We start from the raw sequence: 12,332 nt of genomic DNA on the forward strand, positions 1-12,332 counted from the left end.
ATATGTACTGGGAGCAGTGAGTTTCCTCTGAATGGGTCATAGGATATGCAAAAAGGAGAGAAAAGAAAATAGGGGGGGATGATATATCATGGTGGCCTTTAAATCTATCCATCCATTTATTTATTCAGCCAACACTGGAGTGCCTGCTACATGCCTAGTACCTCATTAGAGATACTGAGATGCAGGTCAACCAGGGGCGCCTGGGTGGCTCAGTCGGTTGAGTGCCCGACTCTTGGTTTTAGCTCAGGTTGTGATCTCATGGGTCTGGGATTGAGACCCATGTCAAGCCCTGCATGGGGGCTCCAAACTCAGCGGGGAGTCTGTTTGAAGATCGCCGCTCCCTCTGCCCCTCTCCCGACTTGAGTGTGCATGCTCTCTCTCTCTCTCTCTAAAATAAATAATTAAAAAAAAAAAAAAAAAACCATTGTATCCTTAAGGATATCGTTTAGTAGTGTTGTAAACACTGTAATAGAAGTATATGCAAAATGCTGGCTTTGCCTTCCATCTGGGGGAGCAGCAGCAAAGACTTCCCAGAGGAGGTAAATTCTGCACTGAATCTTCAAGGAGGACTAGGAATTATCCAGGCACAAGTTGGGGCAGGGAGCTTCAGAAGAGGGACATGACCAAAGGTATGAAAGAAAGTGTCACAGTAAGGAGCTGCTAGTGGTGCCTTGGGTTGACTTTATAGGGATGAGGTCAGAGGGGGAGATGGGTTCAGACCCTGAACTTTTAGGCTAGGGACGTTCTGACTCTGACCTCAGACAGAGTGACAGTGGCCAGCACGGTAATGTAAGCAAGGTGCAAGGAATTGTTACCTGGATCATGATGGTGACACAGCAGCCAAAGAGGAGAAGACAAATGGGGGGGGGGGGTGTTAAAAATGAGGTAGAGTTGTATCAGGTGATCAGGGAGAGGAATAATTTAACTTTGGCCTTGGGTGACTGAGAGGAGGAGGATGTCATTTATAGGAGGAATGAAACACTGGTGGAGGAGCTGGTTTAAAAGACAGTATCATTAATTGAGTTTGAGCCATATTAAGTTTGAGATACCAAGTAGTGGTGTCCAGAAGAGCGTGGTAGAGTGTGAATGAGTACTTCACATGCATCAGATGATAGCTGAACCTGTTAAGGTGACAAGGAAGAAGGTATAGAGAAAGAGGACAACCGGAAACCAAGCCTCGGGGAAACGAAGCATGTAAGGATGAGCCATCGGAGCAGTGAGAGGGGATAGGGTGGGATTGAATGGAAAAGAATGTGAGGTGCCAACATAGGCTGCTTTTTCAACAAGTTGGGCAGTGAAGTGAAGGCCATCGTTGGTACAGTGGAGAGTAGCAGTCATTAAAGAACCTCCTTTAAAAATAATAAAGTGGGGGAGGGTATGTGCTATGGTAAGCGCTGTGAACTGTGCAAGACTGTTGAGTCACAGATCTGTACCTCTGAAACAAATAATGCAATATATGTTAAGAAAAAAAAAAAAGAAGAAGATAGCAGGAGGGGAAGAATGAAGTGGGGGAAATCGGAGGGGGAGACGAACCATGAGAGACGATGGACTCTGAAAAACAAACAGGGTTCTAGAGGGGAGGGGCGTGGGAGGATGGGTTAGCCTGGTGATGGGTATTGAGGAGGGCACGTTCTGCATGGAGCACTGGGTGTTATGCACAAACAATGAATCATGGCACATTGCATCAAAAACTAATGATGTAATGTATGGTGATTAACATAACAATAAAAAATTTTAAAAAAATAATAAAGTGGCTTAAACAAGATTGAAAGCCAAAGGCATTTTTCCATAATGCTAAATAATTACCCCAGTGCGCTCTTAACGTCTATCTTTGAAATAATCCTTTGGTTCTTTTTTTTGGGGGGGGGTGGCTTTTTGTCTAGATGTTAAATAAAATATTTTTATTCTGCTTTTTTTTTTTTTAAAGATTTTATTTATTTAATCATGAGAGACAGAGAGAGAGACAGAGAGAGGCAGAGGGAGAAGCAGGCTCCCACGGAGCAGGGAGCCCCATGTGGGACTCAATCCCAGGACCCTGGGATCATGACCTGAGCCGAAGGCAGACGCTCAACCATCTGAGCCACCCAGGTGCCCTTTATTCTGCTTTTTCACCTGTATTCTAATGGATATGATTTTTTTTTAATTATAGAAACTAGTTAGTGGGTTTATCCTATAGAATAAATGATCAAAATTTTGTCTACATTTCTCTTATCTATATTCATACTGTTAAGTGATATCACAGGCTATATTCTCCTATATCAAACCATACATATATTTATACTTAAGAAACAATGAATTCACTCAAATGGACCATGAATTAAGAGTTGATGTATAGTTTATTTCCATGTGAAATATACACTCAGCCATATTCACAAAAAACCAATCAATTCAATATTGAGAGGCATAATTTTGCTAAGTGTCAGATCCCTCAAATAACATAAAATAGTATTTGGATATATCCACATTTCCCAAAATTTAGTGATATTGCATATTTCTTTATTCAGTAATTAATTTAAACTAATTTAGATTCCAGGGGCACCTGGAATAAGGTTGGTTAAGCATCTGCCTTCACCTCAGGTCATGATCTCATGGTCTTGGGATCAAGCCCCACGTCTGGCTGCCTGATCAGAGGGGAGTCTGTTTCTCCCTCTGCCCCTCCCCCCTACTCGTGCTTGCTCTCTCTCTCTCTCAAATAAATAAAATCTTTAAAAAAAAAAAAAAACTTTAGATTCCATAATAAAGAATACTAAAGACCTGTCATCTTAGGATGTGTTTCACAGCAAGTTTATATATATTGCATTTGTTCAATCCACCCATAAATATGCTCTTCATATGCTGCCCTAAAATAGCCCGGACACATATACAATACATATATAACATATATGATAGCTATTTTACTTTTTTTGTTTTTATTGATGTAGGACATCTTTTTTTTGTCCGAATCTATTTTCTTACCATATTTTATAAGGTATTAGTGGTATGATCTCACAAAGTTTTTAAAACCATTAAATAGGCATTAGATACGTTTGGAAGGATCTTATCAATGTAATGTGTTTTCAGGGAACTTTGGCCTCCTGCCGTTTCACACCTAATATTAGATATTAAGCTATCTAATATTAGCTATTTTAAGTAAAGCAAAACAAACTGACATGTCATTGAATTTAACCTTAATTTTAAGCAACTTTCTTTTAATTAAAATGTTTAAATACAGGGTATATTCAGTTCTCGAGGAGAAAAGATCCTGATGGCAGATGCTGATGGAGCCACAAAGTTTCCAGATGTTGAGAAATTAGAAAAGGGACTGAATGATCTACAGCCTTGGCCCGTGAGTATAAGAATATAGCTTAAATGATCTTCAATCAAGAAAACAGGTAGTCTAAAGTAACGTTAAAATGGAATTTACATATAAATTAAAAAATTGGTGCTTCTACATTGGGGAGGGTATGTGCTATAGTGAGCACTGTGAACTGTGTAAGACTGATGAATCACAGACCTGTACCTCTGAAACAAGTAATACATTATATGTAAAAAAAAAAGAAAGAAAGAAAAGAAAATTATCTCTGAAGGCATTCAGAGATCATTTTTAATTTAAGTATTGAAATGACAAAGGCCTTAAGGAGTCCATGGCCACTCAGTTCATGAAATCTTAAATATAAAAGCCTATTAACACTAAAAAAAAAAAAAATGGTGCTTCTTCTGGTGTGAAATTCCTGTATACAGCTCCACAGAAAAGCTAATCATTTTATTATAAACATTACCGATGGTCTGAGATTTACTTGACATTTATTTAATATTTTAGCCATGTCTCTTGATTTTCAATCACCACTACCAGAGTTTTAATATTTATTATATATTCAGCTAAGGCTTTTATTTAAGAGCATAGACTGAGCCTCCCAAGTAAAGATGTGAAACGAAACTGGATCACAGAATGCTTGTTTCTGATGAAACAAACCCAAGCAGCAACTGCTCAGAAAAGATTATGTGCAACTTCATGCCATAAATTTCAAAAAGTGGAGATTGACTTTCACTCAGCATAATGCATTTGAGATTCATCCATATTACTGTCTTTATCAATAGTTTTTTCCTTTTAATTGCTAAGTGATATTCCATTGTATGGCAGTATGACCATTTGTTTATCCATGCAACTGTTGAAGGACATTTGGGTTGTTTCCAGCATTTGGCAATTATGAATAAAACCAGTATCAACATTTCGTTTAAAAAAGAAAGAAAAACTGGAAGTTAAGGAAAGAAAAATTGTGGTGCCATTTCCACTTTTTAAAGGCCATTTAGAAAAGACAAATTTAACCAAATTCTGAACTTTTTACCAAATAATCCCAATCTGGAGAGAATCAGACTGAGAGAATGAGTAAGCACCGTTGGACAACATTAAACAGTACACCTACCTACCATCACACAGAATTTCAGCAGAAGCAAGAAAAATTGCTAGAGCTTGCTGTTTTCGGGGCTTCAAGATAAGTTTAGGGCACAGATCCATGGGACTAAATCCATTCCTCAGTGGAGTGTATCTTTGTATAGGACATGACAAAATCTCTCAACAGCAAGGAACCCAAATAACCCAATAAAGCTATATTGAGCTTTAGGGGCACTCCCTCCCTCCCCCAGGTATAATATTCAGGCCTTGAAACTCTAGTTCAGAGGGGACAAACAGGTGCTACACAAGGTAAAATACAAGTCACCCCTGCTCTCTCATTCGTGAGCCAAATGGCATAAAGCAAAGAAGCAATTACCATTAATGTATACCATAAAATTTTTTTTTAATGTTCCCAGACCCAAAAATAACCTCTCTCAGGCTTTTCTGACACCCTAAGACACATCTTGCTAACAGATACACAAAATAAATCAGGATAAAGCAGCGATGCTCACAGACATAGTTCCAAGCTATGGTGGCTTGATGCTGAGATGCTGAGTGTGGTTCTGGGGCAGGAGCTTGGCGGGGCCCGCCTCGCCACTCAGAGCGAGCGTTGCCTCTACAGTTTGCCACAACACAAATGTTGAATCCTATTTGTGCTTTTTGCTTTTTTTTTGTAAAAGCAAAATTCCTCTTCACATTTCTTTCAGTTAGCAAGAACAGCTACTAATGTTGGTCTTTCGTAAAAGCAACGTGGCCTAACATGAACTTTTGAAAACCAGGGGATACCTGTGTATCAAGGAAAATTCCCTTGTACTGTACGAGAGCTACCCATGTTAGTCATGACAAAACGAAAGAAATGTCAGCTACGCCAGCATGTTACTATAGAAAAAGAATTGAAGTTTCATACAAAAGAAGGATAAACTCCAAATGAAAGCAGATATAATCCAAGAAAAAGGATAAAATTGCATGAAGGTATTTTTGCTCTAGAAATAATGAAAATAAGAAATCAGCAACACAGGCATTGGAAAGAGAGATGACAAAACAACAGAATGGTATTAAAAGAGAAATTACAGAAATAAGGAAGCAAATTGAGGGCCAAAATAAGATCAATAAATAGAACTATCCATGAATGAAATAGACCTAATTTAGAACTAATTATTATTATTATATACTTGTTAAAATAATCCCTGTTAACCGAACAATAAAAAAAAGCAAAACCCCCAAAAGCAGAACATTTAATAATTAAAAAACCTCATCTCCTTCCTAGAAATAAATATGTATTTATTTGAATTTCATGGATTTTCACAAGTGTTCCATTTCTCCTTTCACCATCACCCACTTCCCTTTTCTAACTAGTAGTTTGTCTTTAAAGACACTAAATGAATTAACTAATATAATTCTTAAAAGAATTATTTCTGAAAATATCCCTTTTACCTGTGCTATTCAAAACAGTAGCTATCTGCCACATATGGCTATTTAAATTTAAATTAATTAAAATTAAATAAAATTTTAGTTCCTCACTAAATTTTAAATTCTAGTTCTCACTGGCCACATTTCATATACTTGTGGCCAGTAGCTATCTTATTGGCTAACAGAGATATAGAGCATTTCCATCATCACAGGAAGTTTTGTTGGACATTACTGCTTTATACCATACAATATGAAATAATTATTGGATATGTCACATGTTCACTATTACTAAAAAAGTATTTCTTCCACCTCTTAGTGAATCATGATAAGCTAAAAGAAAATCCAACTAGGGCGCCTGGGTGGCTCAGCTGGTTAAGCGACTGCCTTTGGCTCAGGTCATGATCCTGGAGTCCCGGGATCGAGTCCCGCATCGGGCTTCCTGCTCAGTGGGCGGTCTGCTTCTCCCTCTGACCCTCTTCCCTCTCGTGCTCTCTGTCTCTCATTCTCTCTCTCAAATAAATAAAAAAAACCTTAAAAAAAAAAAAAAAAAAAGGAAAAAAGAAAATCCAACTAGTACAGTTGTTGGGTTTGATTTTCTAGGTCTCCCAAGAGACCCCACAAAGATTTGGTAAATGTTTCTTCTGCATTATGCCTTTAGCTTGGGGGGGCCATGAGTGGGAGGGAGGGTGGAAGGTGTCAAATTATTTGCAGCTGACTTTATGTCATTCTGCAGTAGGGCAAAGAAAAATGATGTAGCTAAAGTTACAGGGTGAACGAAACAATAAACAGGAGAAAAATCTGAACCTTCTGTGAATCCAGTTTCCTTTATACAACTCTGAAAAGGAAAGGAGTTTTGATGCCATCTTTTTTCCTTATCATAATCCAATTTACTGCATTGTTACTGTAAATGTTGAGTTTTAAAGAACTAAAGCATTTGATTATGATTAAGCATTTAATTCAGAGCCTTGGTCTACAGCACAGAAGGTATGCCTAATTATTTAAGAGTATCACAACTCACTTAAATGAATTTAAACTCTGTTAAGAATTTTTGTCAGTATGCATCCTATAACTCTTTTTGAAGGAGATGGGAAGGAGGCAGGTAACTGATAAAGTTTCAAAATCTATTGTCTTTGGATTAGCTCAGTAATGATTATTTTTGAATTGGGATCCCTGTCTACTCATCTTTCTGATAAAGCTTATAAGTAGCCAGTCATTGCTCTCAGAAAACTTGCACTCTGACATTCATAGAGGAATTAGAAGGAATCTTCTTAATTATCTAATTCAGGTGTTGACACACTTTTTCTGTAAAGGGCCATAGAGTAAATATTTTCAGCTTTAAAGCCATATAGTCTCCGTTGCAACTACTCAGATCTGGTGGTAGCACAAAAGCAGACCCAGATAATACACAATTGAATGATCATGCCTGTGTTCCAAGAAAAATTTACTCACAAAACCAAGCAGCAGGCCAGATTTGGGCCATGGGCTATAGATTACAGACCCTTGGTCTAATTCAATCATTTATCCAATATTGGAAACTTTTTATAGCTACCACGTGATCTTTCAGTCTCTGCTTGCATAGCGATAGTGATGCCCAAGCAGCCCATCGATCTCAGCTCAGTTACAGAGTTCCTCTTTACATTAAATGCAAACATGCCTCCTTTTAATCACCCCCTTTAGTTGGTTCTGTTTTTCAGAGCTACACAAAGTAGTCTCTTGTACTTCTTTGTGACAGCCCTTTAGAGAGTTAAAGCTGCTTTTCTTTTTTTTTTTTTTTTTTAAAGATTTTATTTATTTATTTGACAGAGAGAAACACAGCGAGAGAGGGAACACAAGCAGGGGGAGTGGGAGAGGGAGAAGCAGGCCTCCTGCTGAGCAGGGAGCCCGATGCGGGGCTCGATCCCAGGACCCTGGGATCATGACCTGAGCCGAAGGCAGACGCTTAACGACTGAGCCACCCAGGCGCCCCTAAAGCTGCTTTTCATGTGGCTTCTCTTTTTTAGGCTGTCAGTAGTTCTTTCAAGTTTTAAAATAGCATATTTCTTTTTCTTACCATCCTGATCATTTTCCACTGAAGATGCTTCAGTTAGTGTGGATCTGGTTACCACATTTACATAGTTGCCTCGTATCGCCAACTCTTCGGTGTGCATTGCCATTGCACCTTGTCTTCCCATCCTCCAACTGGCACAATGCATCCTCAAACTGTGTTTGTTTTGCCTTGTTTTATTTAGGAATGGAAGTGTGACTGTATTAAACATTAGCATGTTTGATTTCCATTTGTCAGGGTGTAGGGCTTTTTTCCTACCTTTAATGCAATTGCCATTCTGTTCTCAGTTCATTTAAGTCACAAATTTGATAAGCATGACTTGTATATGTTCCCTTAAGACATAATAAAAATTGGCTAGAACAGTTCTGGAAGTAATGAAACAAGAACATGGGTTTCAAAGTAGTCAAATCCTGTAATGACTACATGACTAACTCACTAGATGGCAGTAGTTAACTTAAGTATCTTCTACATTAGTGTATTGACTCTCCAGGATGTTTGTAATGGCTTCTAATGTTTTCTCAGCAGATACTATTTTTAATTGCAACAAAAAGAAATTTACTACTACTTTGTGCTTGTATTTCCACTTACAGTTCTGGTCAGATTATCCTTAATGAATTTAGAAAAGTTGCTTGCAATTTCTTCTCTCAAGAAGGTCTTTTAAGGTTTTAAACTAGACATAGGTCATTTAAATAGAGCTTTGTATGACACACAAATAAAATAGGGATTTATATTTAGTTCCAGATATTTTATCTGTTATCTTTTTTCTTTAAGTCCCAGCTTCTCAATTTCTTAACCAGTAGTTATGCTACCTCTTTTAATAAAATATGCTTGGTTTTATAGTAATTTTTCTAAGCAAAATCTGTGATGATCACTTGTTAGGTGGCTTAACTATAAAAATAGAATCAAAACTCCCTAAACAAAATAAATGACCGGAAATCTGCACTCCATAACCATAGAGTTACTCCTCAGGCCATGACCTGGATCTTGAATTCTCATTTAGACATAGTTGCAGTAAACTTAGTTTTTAGGTTTTGAAGGCCACAAATGATGAAAGGTAACAGATATGGTGTAAAATTGCATTGCAAAAAACTATAGGAAAGAGATACTAACCACCCACCCCCAACACACATACCCCTCAGTCTGGAGTGATTGCTAGCTAATGTCCCTGAATGTTCCTTTGTCTTTAATGTAGTAGTCCTCAGCCAAGTGTGGTTTTGGTACACTAACATTTCATACATGTATGCATGGGTTGGTTTTTCCTTAAACGAGAATGTGACAATTACTGTTTCCCCTCTTTTTTTGTGGACCGTGGGCAGGTCTAAGAGCCAGGTATATTTGTGTCACCTTCTCAGATGGCCAAGCATCCAAAAGAGATCCCTTAACTTTCCACATCATTTGTTTTATAGACCTGGCAGTTACACAAGCATTTTGCTGAGGTGTTTGTGAAAATCGAACAAGGCAGAATACAAAAATTAAGAAGATAGTCTTGAAAATGTAAAAAGAGGTAGATTGTACTCGGTGGAACTTTCAGGACAGTCTGTCTCAGCAGATCACAAAGTGTGTTTCCCATACCTTTGAAGGACACAAGCTGCCTACCAAAGCAGGTGTATATGCCAACAAACCTGGTTTGAAAGTAGATATCTCTTAAGAACAGGGAAAGTAAACTTTTTCTCTAAAGGGCCAGAGGGTAAATATTTTAGGCTTTGTGGACCACATATGGTCTCTGTTGCAATACTCTTTTTGTAACAACACTTGAAAAACCATTCTTGCTCATAGGTCGTGCAAAAACAGGCAGCAGACTGGCTTTGGCCCATAGGCCATAGTTTACCAACCTTGTTCCAGAAGATTGAGGCTTCAATGTTAACCATAATTTTTGCTGACCACAGAAATTTTCATAAATTTAATATCCTCATGATTGTCAAGAGAAAATTCTCTTAATTTAAAAGGCAGGGAAGGACACCTGGGTGGCTCAGTCAGTTGAGCGTCCTACCCTTGATTTTTGCTGGGGTTGTTATCGGGGTCATGGGATCCAGCCTCGCATCAGGCTCCCTGCTCAGGCGGAGAGTCTGCTTGGGATTCTTTCCCTCTCCGTTTGCCCCTCCCCCTGCTTGTGCACCCTCTTTCTCTCTCTCTCAAATAAATAAATAAATCTTTAAAAAATAAAAATAAATAAAAAAATAAAAAGCAGGGAAATAATAAGGCATCTTTCATCAAGGAAAAAAAAGAGTAAATGTTGCCAAATTTATCTGTTGAGTTTGTGTAGATTCATACAATATTTTTATAGAACAAGTTGAAAATAAGAATCAAAAGGTTTAAATAATTCATATCCATTGATCCAATAATACATATCCCTTGACACAGCTTTGAGAAATTTATCTTAAGGAAATAATTAAGAATGTGTATAAAAATAAATTTTCAAGGATTTTTTGCTTTTTTTAAATATATTTATATTTAATATATTTTAATTTTTTAGTTAAAGGAAAAAATTAGAAATGATTTAAAGTGTTAAATATTCATTTACACAGGTTAAGTATTCATTTACACAGGTTAAATTCATTATCATATAGAATGCTATTCATTATACATAATTAAGTGAAAAAATAAATTTTAAACATATATATATATATATATATATATATATCGATAGCTATAGCCATATCTAGTTATCTATCTAATAAATAATGTGCTAACATCAGTTGTCTATGGATAGTGGGACTGTGGATATCTTTTCAAATTTTTATTTTCCTTTAGATTAATTTTTTTTAAGTTATCACTACACCCAACATGGGGCTCAAACTCACGACCCCGAGATCAAGAGTTGCATGCTCTTCTGACTGAGCCAGCCAGGCACCCCTTATTGTTTGTTTTTAACAACGAATGTTTATTGCTTTTGAGGAAAAAATGGGGATAGGATTTTTTTTAAGTCAAAACATAATTTTTTAATAAATAAAACTTTTTCTTAACTCAGTACTTCACTTTATATGCTATCTACCTCATTTGGAGTCACGTTTGCCTTATGGAGTACCTGTGTCAATTCCCATTTCCACTTCAGTATGTTTAACTTTGGGTGCGGAGTTCAAATTGCATGTGACCTTGGGCAAGTGAATCCATCCACCTCATTTTCCTCATCACTGACATATGGACAGTGAGCCTGAGTTCATAATTCTGAGGTAATGATTAAAATTTTTTAAAATGTATGGTCAAGTGTTTAGCATATGTTCAGCACTCAATAACCATTACCTCTAATTATTAACATTAGTCTTCATGCTTGATTTTCAGAGCTAATTCTAATGTTACTGTTTATAATTGTTCATATGAATTAGATATACCTAGTTCTTCTAGTCTGTTCCTTCCAGTCTGTTTCCTCACAATTCCTTGCAATGAATTGTGAGGAAATACTTAAATGGAAAAGTACTAGGTAAGAAAGATTCTGATGGAGCATTTCTTTCTAGAAAACAATATGGTACCACTTTTTACCACTTTTAAAAGTTAGCTGTCATAGTAACTGAAGTATTCATTTTTCAACACCCACAATAAAATTAGTGATACTCTGAAAGAGGCTTAAAAGAAAGGTACTTCATGTTTACATACATTTTCTAATATTAGCCGTTTTAAAAGCAAGAATATCTTTTCCTGAGGAACAGCTAACTGTTCTAAAAGCTGTTTAGATGAATTCCTTATGACAGTGAGATCAGTCCCAGGGATTCAGTTCTTACATCAGAACCGCAGATATACAAACTTCTCCTAAAAGCCTTTAGGGACTTACACTGAGAGAAAAAGATTTTAAATGAAGGCTTTTGTTTTTTTGTTTTTAGTTTAATTAAATGACATTTTATTTTTATTTTTTAATTAAATGACATTTTAATTCTACTCAGTCTCTGAAAGGTGGGAGGGGCTCCTTTTTTTTTTTTTTCCATCTAATACTCAGTAACATTACTGCTCTTTTTGGATTTAATGTTGAAGCTTATTTACCATATACAGTCTGAACTTTTTACATGGTTCTTCCTTAAGAAAAGCATTCTCTCCCTTCCTGAGCAAAGTACGTCTGCCAGAAAAAGAGAAGAAATTATTCCTACTACTAAGTAGTAGGCAAAGTATGTAACCATAATTTCCAAAAGAAAATATAATGGCCACTAAAATTTCCCCCAAGTTTACCTTTTTATTATAAAGAAAAGGAAATTAGATCACATGTGGTCATATTTTCCCCTTATAAAATTAGCAAATTTAAAATGAGAATAATTAGAACTGGCAAGGATTTGATGAAGTAGTCAATATTATACCCATTTAGTGGTAATATAAAGAGCCTTTTAAAGAATAATTTGGCTCATAAACATTTAAAACATTCATACTTGCAGTTTAGTATTCTGTTTCTATGACTTTTTCCAAAGAAGGAAATCCAAAATACAAATTGAGTTTTATATTCAAAGATGTTCTTTTGGGCACCGTTCTAAAAGCATGAAATTAGAAATAGTCAACACATAGGCAAACAGTGAAAGTATGGTAAAT

General features: G+C 36.5%; 1 protein-coding gene across 1 annotated transcript in view; it reads left to right on the forward strand.

Annotated features, from left to right (window-relative positions):
* The window catches only part of ALG5 (ALG5 dolichyl-phosphate beta-glucosyltransferase), a 37,276-nt gene that overhangs the window by 8,247 nt on the left and 16,697 nt on the right, over positions 1-12,332 (forward strand). Inside the window, exon 6 of the mRNA XM_032403144.1 lies at positions 3,212-3,325. Within this exon, the coding sequence (XP_032259035.1) occupies positions 3,212-3,325 (114 nt within the window). The remainder of the gene's footprint in view (positions 1-3,211; positions 3,326-12,332) is intronic.

Source organism: Phoca vitulina, unplaced genomic scaffold, assembly GCF_004348235.1.
Source record: "Phoca vitulina isolate PV1807 unplaced genomic scaffold, GSC_HSeal_1.0 scaffold5, whole genome shotgun sequence".
Taxonomy (NCBI): Eukaryota; Metazoa; Chordata; class Mammalia; order Carnivora; family Phocidae; genus Phoca; species Phoca vitulina.